The 21227-nt window shown below is 35.7% G+C and overlaps 1 protein-coding gene across 5 annotated transcripts in view; it reads right to left on the bottom strand.

The window, feature by feature from the left end:
- Window positions 1-277: 277 nt before the first annotated feature.
- Vamp7 (vesicle associated membrane protein 7) overlaps window positions 278-21227 on the bottom strand; it is a 28591-nt gene continuing 7641 nt past the window's right edge. For all 5 annotated transcript variants that reach the window (XM_048427609.3, XM_048427607.3, XM_048427610.3 and 2 more), the window contains 6 exons: window positions 19829-19886; window positions 15254-15391; window positions 13203-13293; window positions 9561-9628; window positions 2642-2734; window positions 278-1652 (listed from right to left, as the gene is read on the bottom strand). In XM_048427609.3, the coding sequence (XP_048283566.1) occupies window positions 1584-1652; window positions 2642-2734; window positions 9561-9628; window positions 13203-13293; window positions 15254-15391; window positions 19829-19886 (517 nt within the window). In that variant the 3' untranslated portion in view covers window positions 278-1583. The remainder of the gene's footprint in view (window positions 1653-2641; window positions 2735-9560; window positions 9629-13202; window positions 13294-15253; window positions 15392-19828; window positions 19887-21227) is intronic.

Genomic DNA, 21227 nt, shown 5'->3' on the forward strand with positions numbered 1-21227 from the left:
TAAGCTTTTAAGTTATTACTTGGGAATGTCAAATATTTTTTTGGAGAATGAATGTATTTCCTAATAGGAAATAATTATATAATTACTATGAATTAGTGCTCATAAAAATGTCTGGAAAAACTGTGTTATGCATGATTAACCAAAGATTTCCTGTGTGCTTTAGGTGCATCAACTAAATCAAACAGACAGCATGAACATAGAAGAAGAGGTACCAAGAGTTTGATTATAGGACACATACATACATATTCAAGGCACATGACTAGGCTAAACAGTTGGCTGAGTCCAAAACACTAGTTTATTGTTTCATTGAGAAAGAGTAAAATGTAATATCACTTCTATTTAATTTCACCTATGGATAAATAAATGCAATTACATCTAGGGCAAAAATGTTTTGATTTCAGATAGACACCAACTATTAAATTACTGATGCCAGAGTAGATGAAGCAGCATAACATTCAGAGTTTCTTATTCTATAATAAATTTATGTTAAGATATTTTGTACTATATCATTATACTGTCTATTCTCTTTCAGCTTTACAATTATTCAAAATTATATTAAAGAATTTGTTAAACCACAAAGAAAGATCAAACTATTATTCAACAGAAGTTAAATCCAAATCCTGGAGTTGACTTCTGACTGTATTCATTTTGGGCTTTTCCCAGAATGGAAAAAAAAACTTCCCACATGACTGCATTTTGTAAGGCTAAAATGCTTGCACTTTTATTGTGGTTCCCTTCTTTTTCTTTGATGAGTTAGAAATATTTGCCTCCCCTTTCCTCTGTTATGAATTTTATTAAAAATGTTTGTCTCAATTATGCATATAAGAAAAATAATATGTAAAACCCATAATCCTAAACTTATTTAATTCATTTTTTCAATTTGACTTTGTAATGGAGAAGCAGAAGATATTAAACTATCTGCAGTATGAATAAATAATGCACTAAACTTTATTTAATTAAGTAAATGCTGGGAGGACAAGGATAATTCTTGTGCTTCTAATGGGCTGTCAAAATGTTTCCCACCTTATTAAAATAAAAACACTAAATACACCACTTGTATGGGCTCCTGGATATAAGCAGCACCAACAATTCATTACAATTCCCAAAATTATCTATATTATTTTGAAGCACCTAAAACTCTCCCATAACAAAAGAGACTAAAATGATATGTTAGCAATACAATCAATCTCCCAATAATTTTGTGTGAGCATAGAAAATTCATAGACAGTTTTAGCAGACAGATTATAAGATTGGTGGTTTTCACCTTGGCAAAAGCTTTGTGTGTTAAAAACAAAAATGTCTTTCTAAGTAGAAGTTTATGCTTAACAAACAAAAGAAACAAATACCATTTCAAAGATATTCCTGTATATAATGGTTCAAAGTAAAGTTTGTTAAAATAAACAATATGAGAGGACAAAGATAAATCTAGAGGCATATAATACTATTAAAACAAGAAAAAGCAAAAAAAAAAAGATTAAAGAAATTGGCAGATAAGTTCTGAAAATAGTGAAAAGCCTGAGTCACATGGATTGCCTTTATCTCCTTTCACTCTTATATCCTTGGTTAATGGTAATGTTTTCTTTTTATTTCTTTACACAGCTTGGCCAAGTAAACCCACCACAGAGAGGTGACACAATGATATAGATGAACACCTGGAAGAAGAAAGAAGGCAATTTTACTTACATGACTCTATCACAAGGTTCAAGGAACACATTAAAGAAACACTACTGGTACTAGAAGAGTAATGTTCTTTACTAATGTAACCAATAGTGAAAATGTAAGTATTGTTTGTGAGGAAAGATTTTATTATTTTCTGTTATAAAGATGCTGGCTTCAAAATATATGGTGGGATGTGTACAGTTTCAGAATTATTTAATACCTGTCACACAAGTGTATGAACACACTGAACTTCAATCATGAGTCTGGATCAATGCAAAAACACACACCACCTAGCTACCAAATGGTTGTAGAATAGATGAAATCACATATTAATTCCTATATAATTCTGTGTATAGATGAAACTAGTTGCAAGTTTTATATAACAAAAGTGTTTTTTTGGTGTGTGTGTGTGTGTGTGCGTGTGTGTGTGTGTGTGTGTGTAGTGCATGGGTATGGACACCTGTGAATGTATATACAAAAGCCAGAGTATCTCCAGTATCTTCCTCTACTATTTTCCTATTTATTTTTTGAGATCAGGTCTCTCACTATGCAAGCATATTAGAAGTTCAATTTTTCAGTTAGGCTGCTTAGTCAACAAGCTACCAGGAACTACATGTACACACTACACATGCTGGGGCTACAGGCATGCACGACTATGCCCAGTCTTTTAGTTGGCTGTTGGAGATTTGGACCCTGTTGCTTACAGAAAAAGTGCTTTTAAACACTAATCCATGTCTTCAACCACAGTTTTCCTTATCTCATTATGTACAAAAGTTCTCTACAGGAAAATAGGAGTTTAAATGGAGATGATACTTAATGCTGATTTCACAAGAAAAGATATTTCCTAGTCATGTGTTTTACAATTAAAAGGTGAATGTAGCCCATTTCAGAATATCAATAAATATGTAAGAAACCTTAAATACATAAGAATCACCTTAAAGAGTGAAAAATAAGCTCATATACTAAAGAGACAAAAACTTACAATGGATACGATGATGATGATGACAGTAAGCTTGATATTCTTCATACACATGGCTCGAGCAAGATTTCTGCTGGTAGTTTTGAAAGTTACAGACTAGAACACAATCGTAAGTTGTTTTATTCTTGGCACTGGCTATATGAATGATTCATAGTAACAACCTGCATGCTTTTATTTTAATCAATTATCTTACTTTTTCGGTTCTAAGAATGGAACCCAGGGCCTAGATCATGGTAGACAAGTACTCTCCTACTGGGCCATACTTACACTAATTTTGTTTAAATTCAAATGTCCTTTTTTTTCCTTCCTTCTCTTTTCAAAGAGACTGGCCATTCAGAATCAGTAGTTAGACAAAACAGAGTTCACTGAAACCTATAATAAGCAATATGAACTCACTGGCAAGGCTTCACTTCTTTTCCTTCTCTATGTAGCAACGTACATAGTGTTGAATGAACAAGTGATTATTTAGGAGAAAACAATTTCCAATTTAAAATTTTAATAAGAAAGATTCACTATGCAAGCATATTAGTTTATTCTATCCAATATGATTTTGCGGCTTTGAACAATATATATAAATCTGTTTGATTTTCCTAGAAACATATGTATTTACTTGTTAAATGTCAAAACCCCACAGGAACACATTTCTTCAGTTATCCACTTTCTTTTGCATTGTGATCTTCTCAGGAGATATTAAAGCATTTTCACCAGAACACAAGCAATTTAAAACAAATAGGTAAGCAAATAACAAAATGTATTAAATACCCAGCTATTATTATACAAAAGAGATATAAGTTCAAAAAAATGTTTGGGTTATTATTCCTACCTAAAACTGAAAACTACTAAAATATCAGTAAACCACAACGAAATATTATATAGTAATTAAAACAGTTTACTAATATATTTATGTAGTCAATCTACATATCATGGATTAATGTCACAATTTTGACATAAAGAAAAACAGAGTAAATGTTACAGCTTCTTTTTATATTTTTTGGAAACATGGTTATATGCAGTACTGACTAGTCTTGAACTTGCTATGAAGGTAAGGACATTAAAGACCTGATCTTCCTGGCTATACTTCAAAAGTGCTAGGTTTATAGGTATGTACCACCTTGCCTGGTTTAGGTGACTGTGATGGCTACTTTTTATGTCAACTTGATACAAGCCAAAGATATCTGAGAGGAGGGAACCTCCATTGAGAAAATGCCTCCACAAGATTGGGCTGTCGGCAAGCCTTTAGGGCATTTTTAAAATTAATGATTGATGTGAGAGGGCTAATACCATTGAAGGTAGTGCTACTTCTTGGCTGGTGGTCCTAGGTTCTATAAGAAACAGGGTGAGCAAGCTATAAGAAGCAAGTCAGTAGACAGCACTCCTTCATGGCCTATGTATCAGGTCCTACTTCAAGATTTTTGCCCTTTTTTAGTTCCTGCCCTGAAATCTTTCAATGAACAATGAAGTTCCATTGTAAGGCAAAATAAACCCTTTCCTTCCCAAGTTGATTATGGTCATGGTGTTTCATCACAGCAATAGTAAAACTAAGATAGAAGTGATGGAGATTAAGCTCAGGGCTTTGTGCACACCAAGCAAGCACTCTACAATCGAGCTACAGCTCCAGTCCAATAGCTTTTTAATATATGGGATACTCTAAAGGATGCAGTCAATAGAAGAAGGTAAAAAGGCACCTCTGAGTTTTGATCATACTCTAAATTTAATCTTCATGTTGGCTCAATGAATGTATTTGCATACATTAGTAAATTATTACAAGTTGTATAATTACAGTTAATATACTTTTCAATATGGCTGCTGCATTTTAATTAACTGCTTTCTCTACAAAGTATCTATAGTGCTGCAGGTAACAAGGTATCAGCCTGGGTTTCATTTAGTGCAGAATGAAAAGGATACCATGCACAAATTCAACTGATACATGAGTATATACTACATGCACAAACTAAGTACATTAAGCCCAAAACATTCATGCCAGAAATATGTGCACTAACTAGGGCATATTAGAAGGGCCTACAAAAGTAACATATGTAAATGATCAGAAAAAATGCTTCTTAACTGAAAAAAGTTAATATAGTTTATAAGAAAATAATAACTCTTAAAAATTATCTTATATCAGTCAGATTTGTGCAACAATGTGTGCACATATCCAAGATCATCCTAAAGGTTAGAAATATTTTTTTATATTTATTTATTTACTTATTATGTATACAATATTCTGTCTGCAGACCAGAAGAGGGCACCAGACCTCATTACAGATGGTTGTGAGCCACCATGTGGTTGCCGGGAATTGAACTCAGGACCCTTTGGAAGAGCAGGCAATGATCTTAACCACTGAGCCATCTCTCTAGCCCCCAGAAATATTTTTTCAGCACATGATTCCAGAGGGCTCAGTCCAGTAACTTAGCTCTATGCTTTGCCAGAACAGTATGGTGATGGTAATGTGTGGTAAAGAATATTTACCTCATGGTCCAAGAAGGGAAAGGGAGACAGGAAAGGTCTAACGATGAGACAACCTCAAGAATCATCACCAGTGATGTATACTTCCTTGCACATGCCTTTAATCCCAGCATTTAAGTCACAGTGGCAGATGGATCTCTGGGTTTGAGGCCAGCCTGGTCTATATGGTCAATTTCAGGCCAGCCAGGGCTACAGGGTGAGACAGCTGTGAGCCACTATATGGGTGCTGAGAATTGAACCCAGGTCCTCTACAATAGCAGTAAGTAATCTTAACTGTTGAGCCATTTCTCCAGTCCTACATAGGAAAACTTAAGAGTGAAGAACTATAATAAAACATTCCAAACTAATGACCTGAAACAAAGCAAGGGAAACTGTTCTGAAGCACATTTCTACCACCAAATAGAAATTTACTATTAAAATCTTAGATGTTCATGGTAACAGGTAAAGAAAAAGTTTCCCTATTTGTCTATGTAAAAAGGCCCTGAGTAGATTACCATATTTTAATCTGGTAATATTTGTCATCTTTATAGTATCTATAATCACCTTGAAAATGTGTATGCATGTCTGTGATAAATTATCTAAATTTCTGAATATATATGCTCAGGTGCAGGTCATACCAATCAAAAGAATAGACCACCACAGATTAAATCTGGATATCAACAACAACAGAAACTGCAAACTTCCTATAAACTCATTGGAAACTGAACAACTCCATATGAATCAACTACTGTGTCAAGGCAGAAATCAAGAAAAAAGAAAATAAAAACTTTCAACCACACAAAGATTCAACAAAGAAAGAGAATTACAGACCAATTTCTCTCATAAAAATTTATGCAAAAATACTCAATAAAATACTGGCAAATCAAATTCAAGAACACATCAAAAAGATCATACACCATGATAAGTAGGCTTCATTGTAGAGATTCAGGCATGGTTCAACATACAAAAACCTGTCAATGTAATTCACCATATAAACAAGCTGAAAGAAAAAAAAAACCACATGATCATCTCATTATATACTGAAGATACCTTTGACTAAATCTAACACTTCTTCATGATAAAGGTCTTGGAGAGATCAGCGATACAAGGAACATACCTAAACATAATTAAGGCAATATACAGCAAGCCAACAACCAACATCAAATTAACTAAGAGAAATTCAAAGCAATTTCACTAAAATCAGGAACAAGATAAGGCTGTCCACTCTCTTCATATGTATTCAATATAGTGTTCAAAGTTCTAGCTAGAGCAATAAGACAACAGAAGGAGATTAAGGGGATATAAGTTAGAAAGGTTTAGAAAGGTAGAAGTCAAAGTGTTGCTATTTGCAGATGATATGATAATTATCACATAAGTGATACCAAACTTTTTACCAGGGGACTCCTACAACTGAAAAATATCTTCAGCAATGTGGTTGGATATACAGTTAATTAAAAAATTAATAGCACACCTATATACAAATGACAAACAGGATGAGAAAGAATTCAGGGAAACAATACCCTTTACAATGGCCACAATAATATAAAATATCTTGAGGTTAAACTATAACCAAACAAGTGAAAGACTTTATAATAAATATTTCAAGTCTTCAAAGAAGGAAATTGAAGAAGATATCAGAAGATGCAAAAGTTTCCCATGCTCATGGATTGGTAGGATTAACATACTAAAAAACAGTCATCCTACCAAAAGCTATATACAGATTAAACACAATCTCCATCAAAATTCTAACAAAATTCTTTATAGATCTTGAAAGAATTAATGCTCAACTTCATATGGAATAAAAGACCAAGGACAGTTAAAACAACCCTATATAATAAATTTCTGGAGGGATCACCATCCATGATTTCAAGCTATACTACAGAGCTGTAGTAATATAAACCACATGGTACTAACAACGGACATGTTGATCAATGGAATTGAATCAAAGACCCAGACATAAATACACATACCTATGGACACCTAATTTTTGATAAACAAGACAGAAATATACAACAGAAAAAGGAAGGCATCTTCAATACATGGCACTGGTCCAACTGGATGCTGGTATGTTGAAGAAAGCAAATAGATCCATACTTACCATCTTGCACAAAAAATTAACTCCAAATGAATCAAAGACAAGCCTAAGACCAGATACACTGAACCTGATAGAAGAGAAAGTGGGGAATAGCCTTGAACTATTGGCACAGAAGGCAACTTCCTGAACAGAACACCAACAGTGTAGGCACTAAGATCAACAATTAATAAATGGAACCTCATGAAACTGAAAAGCTTCTATATAGCAAAGGACAACATCAATAGGACAAAACGGCAGCCCATAGAAAAGATTTTCACCAGCTTCACATTTGACAGAGGGCTAATATCCAAAATATATAAAGAACTCAAGAAACTAGACATCGACAAACCAATTTTAAAAATGGAGAATAGACCTATTTTGTTTTGTTTTGTTTTGTTGAGATAGGATTTTTCTGTGTAACAACCATAGTTGTCCTGCAACTAGCTCTGTAGACCAGACTGGCCTTGAATTTACAGAGATCCTCCTGCCTCCTACCTTTGCCTCCTGAGAGCTAGGGTTAAAGGCATGTGCCACCACTGTCCTGCTGTACTACAGATCTAAGCAGAATTTAACAGAGGAAACCAAAATGGTCAAGAAACAAAGAAATGTTCAACATCATTACCCATCAGGAAAGTGAAAATCAAAACGACTCCAAGATTCCATATTATGCTTATTAGAATGGCTAAGATAAAAAATACAAACGACAGTTCATGCTGGAGAGGATGTAGAAGAAGGGGAACATTCCGTCCACTGCTGGTGGGAGAGCAAGCTTGTAGAGCCACTTTGGAAATCAATATTGCAGTTCCTTTGAAAATTGGGAATTGATCTACGTCAAGAGATCTACTACTCTTGGGCATATACCCAAAAGATGCTCAACCATACCACAAAGACACTTGCTCAACTATGTTCATAGCATGTTTATTTGTAATAACCAGAACCTGGAAGCAACCTAGATGTCTCTCAACTGAAGAATGGATAAAGAAAATGTGGCACGTTTACATAACAGAGTATTTATTACTTAGCTGTTAAAAACAATGACATAATGAAATTTGCAGGCAAATGGATGGAACTTGAAAAATACCATCCTGAGTGAAGTAACCCAGACACAGAAAGACAAACAAGGCATGGATATTAGCTTTAAAGTAAAAGATAATCATACTAAGGTCCACAGACCCAGAGAGCCTAAGTAACAAGGAGGGAGGGCTTAAGGGGGAACACAAGGATCTCCCTGGGAAGGAGTAATATAACAGCTTTTGAGGATGGACTAGGGGCGAGTGGGGTTCGGAACAGAAGAGATCAAGTTGGAATGTAGGAGAAAATACTGAGAATTGGAGGGAGCTCTTGGGCGGTGAGGTGAAAACCTAGTTCAATGGAAATTCCATGGAATTTACAAGAGTAACCCTAGCAAAGACTCCTAATAATGGGGGACACATAGTCTGACTCATTCATCTTTTATAGCAGGACAAGGCCTCAAGTGGAGGGATTGAGGTAGCAACACAGCCACAAAACCTTCAATGTACAGCTTGTCCTGCCTGCAGAGTATTCTGAGACCGGAGCCTAGCAGAATCATCATTAAAGAGAGGCTAAAACCAGTAATTGACTGAAGCAGTTAAACATTAGGCAGAGCTCAGGGAGTCCTGAGGAGGAGGGAAGGAAGGATAGGAGGAACCAGAGAGGACAAGGACACCACAAGAACACAACCCATAGAATCAACTGACTGGGACTCATGGGGACTTACAGAGATCAGGGATCCTGTAAGGGTCTGACCTAGATCCCCTACAATAAGTTATGGCAGAGTCGCCTGGTGTTCTTGTAGGATTCCTAACAGTGGAGGTGGGGGCTGTCTCTGACCCTTTTCCTCCTACTGGGTTACCTTGTTCAGCTTTGATATGATGGCATGTGCATGGTTTTATTGTAGCATATTAAGCCATGTTTGACTGATAGCCCTGGGAGGTCTGCTCTTTTCTGAAGGGAGACAGAAGGGGGATGAAACTGGGGGAGAAGAGAGGTGAAGGGAGTCTGGGGGAGGGGAGGGAGGGATGTAATATATGAGAGAAGAGTGAAAAATATAAAGAAATGTGAGAATAGAACTTATAGCAAAGGTACATAATGAATTATTTATCAATTGAAAAACTTTGCCTCAATCCAAACTTTTAGGAAATTATTTCTACACATTGAGTATATTTTCTAAAAAAAAAAAAAGCTTCATTGATGCCTGCTGAGAGATTGTTTTGTATGTCTCACTGTTACCCTTTTTATCACAATATAATGATATAATAGATACGAGAAAGGAAACAGAGAAACAAAACACCTCAGCATAAAATTTAAGGCATTTCCATATATCTCAGATATAAGTGCAGTTGTTTTAAAACCCTGGAAAGAAATATCATATTCTATACTTACTGAATCCACAAGGTTTTCTGTTTTATCTATCAGTAATTCCAATCTTTCTCCACGTTGAGCAACCAAATCTGGAAATATTTTTACAAATAGAAATGATGTTTTATATTAGAAATAAAGGGACCCATTCACCAAAGCCAAGGGCCCTAAAACTGAGTTCAAAGTTCCATGAAGTAACTATTTGACTTTCAGAAGAAAAGTAGCTGACCCCAATTCAAGACAACTGATAGTTGCATAGAGACAACAGACTCTACATTTTCAAAAATAGCTCATTTAAGGAAAACAGCTAACTTCCCTATTCTGCCACTAATGAATGCTTTCCCATTTCACTATCATTACAAAACTCCCATCTTGGAGAACATGAACTGTGCTCTCTGGAACTATGGTCATTGAGTGACTGGGTCCTTTGCTCTGATCATGGTGAGGCTAGTACTCAGGATGGCACCTCTTTAGCATTAAAAAAAAAGCCCACTCTAGATGTTTGAGGTCATCTAACTTCTTATCTTTTTTTATTTCTTCCTATAAACTTAATTATTACATACCGTTATAATAAATATGCAATTTTGAGGTTAGCAAAACAATCCAGAAAAGTAAGGGTGTTTGTTGTCAAGTCTGATAATATGAGTACAATCTCCAGAGCCCACATATATATAAGAGAGAACAGGTTCAACCGAGTTGTCCACTGACATTCACACCCACACAGTGACATATTCCAGTTACCATACATAAATAACTAAAAAATGAAAATCTGAATGTAACAATATGAGATTAAGCCAACAATTTCAAAACTTTGAATAAAAAAATCAATAGGTTAAAAGATGAATTCTATATAAAATATTTCAAGAAAATTACACACTACTTTATCATAAACTTCTTTTTTTTAAAACAGGGTTTCTCTGTGTAGCTTTGGAGCCTATCCTGAACTCACTCTGTAGACCAGGCTGTCCTTGAACTCACAGAGATCTGCCTGCCTCTGCCTCCCGAGTGCTGGGATTAAAGACATGTGCCACCATTGACCACCTTTCACAAACTTCTTGAAAAAGACAAAAGAAAGGAAAATTTCTTAACGTATTAAATGTGTTCATTATTATCTTGGTATTAAAGTCAAACAAAGGCATCACAAGAGGATCTGGGAATGTGGCTCACTTAGCAGAATTCTTTACTAACATGCATAAATCCTGGATTTAATCATTAGCGCTACATAAACTGGAACACATCTATAATCCCAATATACTGTGGGACAATGGTCTTTTATCCTGTATTATTTTTAAGAAAACGCTGATTGGCCAGTAGCCAGGCAGGAAGTATAGGCAGGGCAACCAGAACAGGGGAATTCTGGGAAGAGGAAAGGTCAGTCTGCAGCCATCACCCAGACACAGAGAAAACAAGATGAGAATGCCTCATTGATAACAGGTACCAAGCCACGTGGCTAACACAGACAAGAATTATGGGCTAATATAAGTTATAAGAGTTAATAAGAAGCCTGAGCTACTAGGCCAACCAGTTTATAATTAATGTAGATTTCCGTGTATTTTTTTGGAATTGAACAGATGCGGGACCCGGCAGGACAGAAATCTCTGCCAACACCAATACCTTGGAGATCAAATCAGGGTTAGTTATAATTGACAATTTGATAAAACTTAGAATCACTTGGGAAGACAGTATGGATGAAATAGCCTAGATCAAGCCATGTGGTGGTGACACATGCCTTTGATCCCAGCACTTGGGAGGCAGAAGCAGCTCTCTCTTGAGTTTGAGGCCATCCTGGTCAATATAGCTAGTTCTAGAAAAATCAAGTCTACACAGAGAAAACCCATCTCAAAAAACAAACAAACAAAAAACAAAGCAAAACAAAAAAAAGCAAATTAAAAACGAATTATCTAGATCAGATTTGCCTGTAGGCTTATCTGTAGGAATTTGCCTTGCTTACCTTAACTGATGCAAGACCCAGCCAAAATTTAGGTAGTACTATACCCTAGTTTTTGGCCCTGAGACATTTAAGAGTATAGTAAGATAGATGAGCACTAAGCATGCATGCATTTATTTTTCTGTATTCTTAAATGTAGATGTGATTTATCTGGCTATTTCAAGCTATTGCCTTTGTGACTCCCCTGCTATGATGGCCTTGCAAACTAAAACCTCTTCTTTTCTAAGTTGCAAACCTTTTCTTCTCTAAGTTGCTTTTCTCAGGATATTTTATTAAAATTATAGAAAGAATACTAGAATACAGGAAAACCAGAATTTCAAGGTCATCATCAACTAAATAGTAAGTTTAAGCACAGTCTTACATGAGACTGTCTCACAAAAAGAAAAGTACACCATAAATTGAGAAAATAGGCTAACAACCACACACACACACACACACAGAGAGAGAGAGAGAGACAGAGACAGAGACAGAGACAGAGAGATAGACAGACAGAGAGGCTGGTGGTCCTGCTTCTATAAGAGCAAGCCACAGAGAACAAGCCACAAGCAGCACCCTTCTATGGCCTCTGTATCAGTTCCTGTTTTCAGGTTGCAGCCATGCTTGAAGTCATGTCCTGACTTTCTTCACTGACGGACTATGATGTAGAAATGTAAGCCAAATAAACCTTTTCCTCCCCAAGTTTCTTTTTGTCATGGTGTTTTATTCACAGCATTAGTAACCATAGTCAAAATACTACCTGATACACAGGCCAGGGAAGCAAGCTAATTGCAGATCTTCAACATTCCCTCCTTTCTTCCAATCCCATCCGCTAGTCTTACCCCCAGCTCTATAACAGACCACCTGCTTCGGCCTGCCCTCCCTTTTAGTCACCATTTCCAGAGGATTATACAGATCTTCTCCAACATTCTTCCACACTCATACCTTTGTCTCAGACCCCAACTCTAGCAGGCATTCCCTGGGAAGCAACCAGCAAAGCCATTCAGAGAACCAAGTAAGCCAGTGAAGAAGGTAGGTGAGCTTCAGATCTTTACTGCCCCTTCTTTCCTCCAAAATCAATACACAAGTCTCATCCCCAGATCCACAGCAAACTACCTTCTGTGGCCTCTCCTGATTCTTTGCCTCCATTCCTAGGGTACTAAACAGATTATGGTAGAACACCTTCTTCTCCTCCCTCCTGTGGAGTCATCCAGCCTCTCTTCTAGCTCATTCCCATTTCTAAGTATCAGTTCCCAGTACCTAGAAATACACTGAACTAGGAAGCCTCTTGGCCATACTTAGCAGGATCGCAGAAGCATTCCCTATCAAGCAATATACAATCACCATGCCCACCTATGAATCAGAGAGGGCAACAGAAACCAAGGGACAAAACAGCCACCCAATAAAGGCAAGACCAGGTATCAGCACCTAGATCAGTGGCTCTCAACCCTCACAAGGATTGCATATCAGATATCTTGCATATCATATATTTACATTACAATTCATAACAGAAGCAAAATTGCATTTATGAAAAAGTAATGAAAATAATTTTATGGTTGGGGATCACTACAACATGAGGAACTGTATTAAAGGATCACAGCATTAGGAAGGTTAAGAACCACTAATCTAGATGGTGAAAACAAGGAAATACTATTTCTGCCTCCCTACAATAATCTGTCTCCAATCTAGTAAACCAGTGTTATTTGTGTTCATATGAATGAAACTATGCCACTGAAACGTACCTATGTTTCTGACCATGATTCCTTTTAGTTCATCCACTTGTGCTTGAGTCTCCATCACTCTGTCTTGCCCTTTATTTTCGGAGTGATGTTTCTACAAGATATTAAGTTTTAACTTAAAATATTAAGACATTATTTAAAAAAAAGAAAGTGTAACAACCTATACTGAGGAATGCTATACAATTATGGTTCTATTATATAAAAGATACATATACCTGAAAAAACAGTATTATATTTAGAAAATTATTGGCAGTATAAAAACTGCTCTCATATAGAATGCACTTTAGTATAAAACATCTTATTTTAAGTAAAATTCAGTCAATGTATTACAATATATGAAATAATTGAGACTCTTAGGGCAGAGGTGAGGGGATATGTAATCTGTGCTTATACAGGAAGGAAGGAACAAATTAAAGATGACTACAGTTGGGATGAGGAAAGGCAGGATAGGATAAAAGTTCTCTTGATTTTTCTTACTTCTTGAATATGACAGAATAGGGGCACACTCAGTTCTTTTAATATCTGACCATCTATCTGCTGGGATTACAATATGTCTCTTATTTTCATTGGTTTCTCTTAAGATCTAGAATCTAAAAGACTGATGATAGTATATATTTTGAAATTATCACCCAAGATGAACAACTATAAAGTACTTAATGCACAATATTACAGATATTTCACTATGGAAAGTAATTCAGGAAATATATTATTTAATCCACTACAAAACTCTATGATATAGATATTTTCATCATTTCTATTTGCTACAGGGAATAAATTAGTAATTCAAAGGATCACACACACAAATCTGGAGCTAATAACAAAATAGTTGTTAATTTTGCTGCTACTTAAAGTATTTTTTAAAATAGAAAAAGTGAAAACTGATTAAAATGTACAGTTTCCATATGTCTTTGTACCCAGATACTTTTACAGATAAAATAAAAAGAAAGCATTTTGAAAGGTGATCACCATCATTCATATCATGAAAATGCAGATTAAAACCACTATGAGATACCAGTGCATATCTACTAGAATAGCTAAAATGAATGATAGACAATAAATGTTGGCAAGGATGTAAAACACTGGAATTGCCAATGAGAATTTAAAAATGGTATATTAATTTTGGAAAAATAAGGTGATAGATTTTTAAATTAAATATTACCATATGACCCAGAAATTCCATTCCTAGGTATTTATTTACCAGAGAAATAAAAACATATGTCCACACAAAAACATGTAGAGAGTCACAGCAGCTTTACTCGTAACAGTTAAAAACAAACAGCAACCCAAACATCGAGCAACAGATAAATGAGTAAAACAGTATGTATACAGTATTGGTCAACTAAAACGAAAATATGCTGCTAACTTACTCAACATGGATGAGGGCTAGAAGTATTATAATGAGCAAAACAAACAAGACACATCAGAATGCTTACTTTATGAGTGCATTTATAAAAAATTCTAGAAAAAACTAATCTATAGAGATAAAAAATAGATCAATAATTTGCTGGGACATAGTATTGGGTAGATGGCTTACTAAGAAGGGGCATGGGGGAAAGTATAGGGTTAATAGAAAGGTTTAATTTTTTATCTTGACTAGGGTGGCATTTCAGATTTGCACACACATCATCATCATCATCATCATCAATTCAGTTGAGAATGAGGGAGTTAGGCAGATGAACAGATTTTCACATGTCTAATTTGAACTATTCAAATATCAAACAAATCGTGGATAAGGAAAGGGTTTATGCATGGGATAAATTGCCAGTTCACATGTTTAGTGGATCTAAATAATAAATGAGTAGTCAAACCAGTCTATCTTTAACATTCTTCCAAATCCTGAGAAATGCTGACTATTAGTAATAGAGAATGTCACCAATCAGCTTTCTACACTAAAATGACCCCTTTACATTTTTAATAGGGAAACTTTATTATGTTGGCTTATAGTAACACAATCATAAAAGTGTTCTATAGCCAGGGCCCCTACATTCATGGTATTTAAAGGTAATAAAGAAGAAAATATAAATCAAAACACTATGTCCTGAGAAAAATCTTACCAGCTGTGCAGCCAAAACACTCGAGAACTCACTGTTCATAGCATATGGAAGTGCAGTCTGTGCTCTGGAACCATAAGTAGTCTGGAACCTCTTCTTTACTTCATTCAGAAAACTGAAGGCTCGAGAACGCTCAAAATCCTATAAAGTGACCCATATTGTACTCATATTTACAAAAAATATGTAAACTCATATTTACAAATGGCATATTAGCAATAACAGCTATACTGTTTACTGGTTCATGACTCTATTAAGAATAAGTAGAACTGACCCTGTTTCATAAATAAGGAACAAAAGCTCCCAAAAGATAACTAACTTGCCATTTGTCATACAGCTAATAAATTAAAAAGCTGAGAACAAAATCCAAACTAAAATCAACAGTATGTAGGAAAAAAAAAAATCAACAAATTCCGCAAAGAAAGTCAAGAAAAAACAATCAAACAGGTGAAGGAAACAGATCAAGACTTGAAAAAACTGAAATAGAGACAATAGAAAACACAAATATAGGGAATTCTGTAAAAGAAAAATCTGGGTAAAAGATCAGGAATTATAGATGCAAGCATAACCAACAGAATATAAGAGAAGAAAAGAATCTTGATGTGAGATATCCTTCTGTATATGTGTTGCTCTTTTTGGTTCATGAATAAAGCTTTTTTGGTCTATGGCAGGGCAGAATATAACCAGGCTGGAAGAGCTATAGAGAGAGAGAGAGAGCGTAGCTGCCATGTAGCTGCCGAAGGAGAAAGACACTGGAAAACCTTCACAGCCTTGTGGTGATATACAGAATAATAGAAATGAGTTAATTTAAGATGTAAGCTAGAAATACACCTGAGTCATCAGTCAAACAATGTTGCAATTAATATAGTTTGTGTGATTATTTGGGTCTGGGCAGCCAGGAAAAGAACGAATAGTCTCCTTTTTTTTTAAAAAAAAAAAAAAAGGAGGGGCTTCTAGACCCACAAAAATGGGAGCCAAGTGTAGCTTCTTGGTAGCCGCATTTTTCAGATAGGCTGTTACAGGCAGCAAGCAGAGGTATGGCTCCTTTAAGGGAAGGCTTCCTGACTCAGCATTAGCAGCAAAAACTGCACAGCTTTAAGGGAAGGCTTTCTGGTTTGTGCTGATAGCATGGATGGCTCTGGCTCTTGCAGGAGGTCCTGCACGTAAATGAGGTTTGTGAATAAAGTGCTACTAATGGTGGTAAAAAATGACATCTTGAAATTTGCAGGTAAATGGATGAAACTAAAAAGAAAAAAAAATCCTAAATGAGGTAACCCAGACACAGTACATAACAAATACGGTATGTACTCACTCATAAGTGGATATTAGACATACTATCACAGCAAATGATAACCAGCCTACAGCCCAAAACCCCCATAAAAGACAAGGAGAACCCTAAGAGAGATATACATGGATCCTCCCCCCCAAAAAAAGGGGAAGTAGATAAGATCTCCTTAGTATATTGGCAGTTGGTGGGGAGGTTGGTAGAGGAGTGGGGAGGGGAGAAGGGAATCGGGGAAGAGAACATGAGGGTTTGGGAAGGTCAAGTTGGTTGAAGGACAAAGAGGGAACACAAGGAAAGAGATACCTTGAAAGAGGGAGCCAATATGGGGTTAGTGAGAAACCAAGCACTAGGGAAAGTCCCAGGAACTCACAAAGATGATTCTAGCTAAGATTCTAACCAATAGTGGAGAGGGTTATCTTAACTGCTCTTTCCCTGTGATCAGATTGATGACTACCTTAATTGTCATCACAGAACCTTCATTCAGTAACTGATGGAAGCAGATGCAGAGATCCATATCGGAGAACTGGACTGAACCCCTGAAATCCAGTCATAGAGAGGGAGGAGCGATATTATGAGCAAAGGAGCCAAGACCATGATGGGGAAACCCACAGAAACAGTTGACCTGAGCTAGTGGGAGCTCACTGACTCTGTAATGACAGCTGGGGAATTTGCATAGGACCAAACTAGGTCATGTGAATGTGGGTGACAGTTGTGTGGCTTGGGCAGTTTGTGGGGGTCACTACAACTGTGGAACCAGTATTTATCCCTAGTGCATCAACTAGCTCTTTGGAGTTCATTCCCTATGGTGGGATACCTTGCTCAGCCTAGATACAAGGGGGACGGCATTGGTCTAAAGTGATGTGACATACTTGTTGATTCCCCATGGGAGGCCTCACTCTCTCTGAGGAGTGAATGTGGGTGGGGTGAGGAAACTTGAGGGGAGCAAGAGGAGAGGAGGGAAAGGGAACTGGGATTGGCACGTAAAATAAAATTGTTTTAAAAACAAAAAAGAAAGTTAAAAAAAGCAATGGTATATAGATTAATAACTCAATGACCTGGAATTAATTTTCAATTCCTCCAGTTCTTTCACACAATCACAAGGTCCAGCATAAGAAGATGCTCAATAAATCAATAAAAAATAGTATAGTTTGGAAGCTGGAGAGATGGCTCAGTGGTTAAGAGTGCTTGTTGCTCTTTGAGAGGGCCCAAGTTTGGTTCCCAGCACCCAGGTTGGGCAGTTCACAACTGTTTACAACTCCAGTTCCAAGGAATCTGACTAGCTCTTCTGACCTCTGTAGACATTCCCATACATAGATACACATAAACAAAATAAAACACAAAACAAAATAAAAGATAGATTTTTAAAAAGAGTACATTATAAAGATAATGCTATTGATATGGCTTTTGAATTAATACTTTCCAATAACAGTGATATATCTGAAAAGGTCAAGTGTTGTACCCTGTCAACGCCCAACCAGTCAAAAAGTTGTATATATATGTGTGCGTGCACATGCAACAAATCACAGCTTAAGAATTTTAATGCTCAATTTGGACCATTTGAGATTCTATAACAGCTCTTATCTATTTTAAGTATTTCACATCAGTCCTTTTAGATACAGATAGACTTTATTGTGAAACCAGAGGTAAAATCATTGTGATGATCAATGTAATTTGACATCATTCCAACTTAGCTTCAACCAAGGATTCTTTATTATTTTATGTGTGGGGGTATTTTTGCCTATGCACCATGTGAGTGGATTGCCTCAGAGACCACAAGAGGGTAATAGATCTCCTGAGGCCAGAGTTACGGAAGCTCGTGAGCTGCCATGTGGGTATGAGGAATCAAACCTGGGTCTTCTGGAAGACTAGACAGTACTCTTAATCACTGGATTCTTGAACTGGGATCAATGGTCAGAATTCTAGAGGCACTTGTATTAGGATACATAGAAATATTACAGAGTTATTTTCATCACTCTTTAGGTTAAATTACAATTTTGAATGGGAGTTAACAAAACAAAGGGGGTATTAAACAGTATCTATAGCTTAGTCATCTCCAGAAATTATTTATTAATATGCTATCATAGTTACAGGTATTTTGAAATCTACATGCATCAACATTTCAAAAGTATTATTATTAGGCTGATGACCAGATGTTATCAATTATGTTATAAAGAAGTATATTCATTAGTGTATCCTTTAAAATATATTGAGTGTTATATTAAGTAAAATTGATTTTGTTTAGATTTCTGTATATTCTACTTAATACATTTAACAACATAGTTGATCATAACATACATACTATGATACTGTTTTTCTAAAGTATAAATACATAAAACTTCATTAATATTGACTGAAGAAATTAATTTAATATTCAATTTCAACATTTTGATAAGCTTTAATAACAATAATAATCATTAGGAAGTGAGAGGCCAAAATGAGTATCTTCATTGGGTCTCTCCCCTTGGAGTTTGGAGAGCCCTATGTAAAGAGAAGGAGAAAGAATTATATGTAGGTGCCAGAGGGGTCAAGGATACCAAGAGAACATGGTTCACAGATATTAACTAAGTTGGGCTCATTGGGGGCTAATAGAGACTGAAGCAGCAATCAGAGTCTTCATGAGTTCACACTAGGTCCTCTGCATATACATTATGGTTGTTAACTTGGTGTTTTTGTGGAACTCCTAACAGTGGGAATGGGGGTGACAATGACTCTTTCATCTGTTCTTGGGACCCTTTTCCTTCTACTGGATTGCCTTTACCAGCCTTGATATGAGGGGTTGTACCTAGTCATATTGTATCTTATTATGCCATGTTCAGTGGATAGCCCTGGCAGGCCTGCTTTTTTCTAAAGAGAAATGGAGCAGGATTAGATCTGGGGAAGAGAGGAAATGGGGGTGGGCAGGGAGAAGTGGGAGTCTGAGAGGAGTTAGGGGTCTGGGAGGAATAGAAGGAAGGGCAACTACAGTCAGGGTATATTGAAAACAAAAAATTTAAAAATACATAAAATGATTTAAAACAAAACCAAACAACAATCATAATCACAAATACCAATTTCAACATACTGTATAGTGATAAATGTTTAGAGATATTAAGCGGAAAGTATCAAAACTGAGCTGAATAATACATATTTAAGAATCAAACTTTGTCATAAGGTGCTCTTTATAACAAATGCAACTTGTAGAAAACATTTCTAGGTACAATTTTTTTATCACCTTTACCCATTATAGGTAAAGATAATTAATAATTGACTGTATTAGTATACACAGTTAAAAAGCAATACATCTTCAAGTTACTTACATCATCAGTGATACAAAGATACACAATCCTGTCTTGGCAGATGTAATGAAACAAGTAACTGTAGAATAAAAGATATAAAACGTATTGTGGTTTTAAGCATCATCTATTTCACTTCTAAGTTCTATCTATATATAAGCCAGTTCAGTATGTCCAATTTCACTATACTGATACAAATACAACATATTCTCATCCTCCTCTTCCCAACACATTTCTATCTCTAGTTAAACTGACAGAAATGAATAAAATATGAAAATAAATTCTCTTTCCTAAATATAATAACATATGCATTAACCATTAAAATGTTAGCTACAAAAGCATAATTGGATTCCTAAGGCCTAAAGAAAAGATGGTATCTTAGAAGGGACACACAATTAAAATTTATCTCCAGTGGGCGACAGGGTTTTTGTTTTTATTTAGCTTTTTCCTGGTATGACAAATACAAACACCTTTGCTACCAAATTCTCAACAATAACATTTGAGCATCTACTTTAATCAAGTTAATCAGCAGGATAATAAGGATACAGAATGTAAAACCATCAGTCCCTGTTTTTTTAGGAATTGTAGGTTAAAGACTAACAAAGCAGCATGGCAAACAAGATGATAACAAAGTTGAGGGTAGTATAGAGTAATGAGGTAATGGAGATTTACCAATGGGTAAAAGTGATATGTGATCTGAATTCTAAAGAATAAGTAATAGATAGGAATGCAAACAGTAAGCAAAGAATAGACAAAAGTACAGAATTACACAGTGTAAGGATGTGAAGATTAAAAAGAGCACATAATAGATACAGATACAGAAGAGTAAGATCAGTTCACATTACAAAAGTATAGAATACTCAGGGAAAAGTGTAATTGCCTGGACAGATGACAGTACAAAAATAGGTACATAATAGATTACACAAGATTTTATAAACTGCATTGCATACTGCTTTGAGAACAATGAAAATATTCAAAACATTTTTTGCCTGGGGAAGGTAACGTTATTACAGTTGATGATATCAAAAATCAGTATGTAACCCACCACCTGAGCTTCAGTCCTACATATGCTACTGTCTATCATACTTAACATTTTTAAAACCTGCTTTTGTCTTCCTTAACAGATTTTTACAAACATAAGTATGGTGACCATACACCAATAAATGGAGAGAATTATCACAAATGTTATGAAGAAACTAAGAAATTAGCACTGAATAGTAAGTTGTTAAGTAGATAGAAAACAAAAATGAGGACTAAAGTAGTAGAAGACAAGGTCACTGAAGAAAAATGGAAATAGAGAAATGGGCTGACAAACTTGTAGAAGAAAGGTAAATATTTGGTGAAGAAGTGAAATATGATTCTGAAGTTTTAGGCTTAGCTAGCTGAAAATCTAGTGAAAGTATTCAATTTAGTAAAAGTTACC

The sequence above is a fragment of the Myodes glareolus genome, chromosome X, assembly GCF_982192425.1.
Source record: "Myodes glareolus chromosome X, mMyoGla1.1, whole genome shotgun sequence".
Lineage (NCBI taxonomy): Eukaryota > Metazoa > Chordata > Mammalia > Rodentia > Cricetidae > Myodes > Myodes glareolus.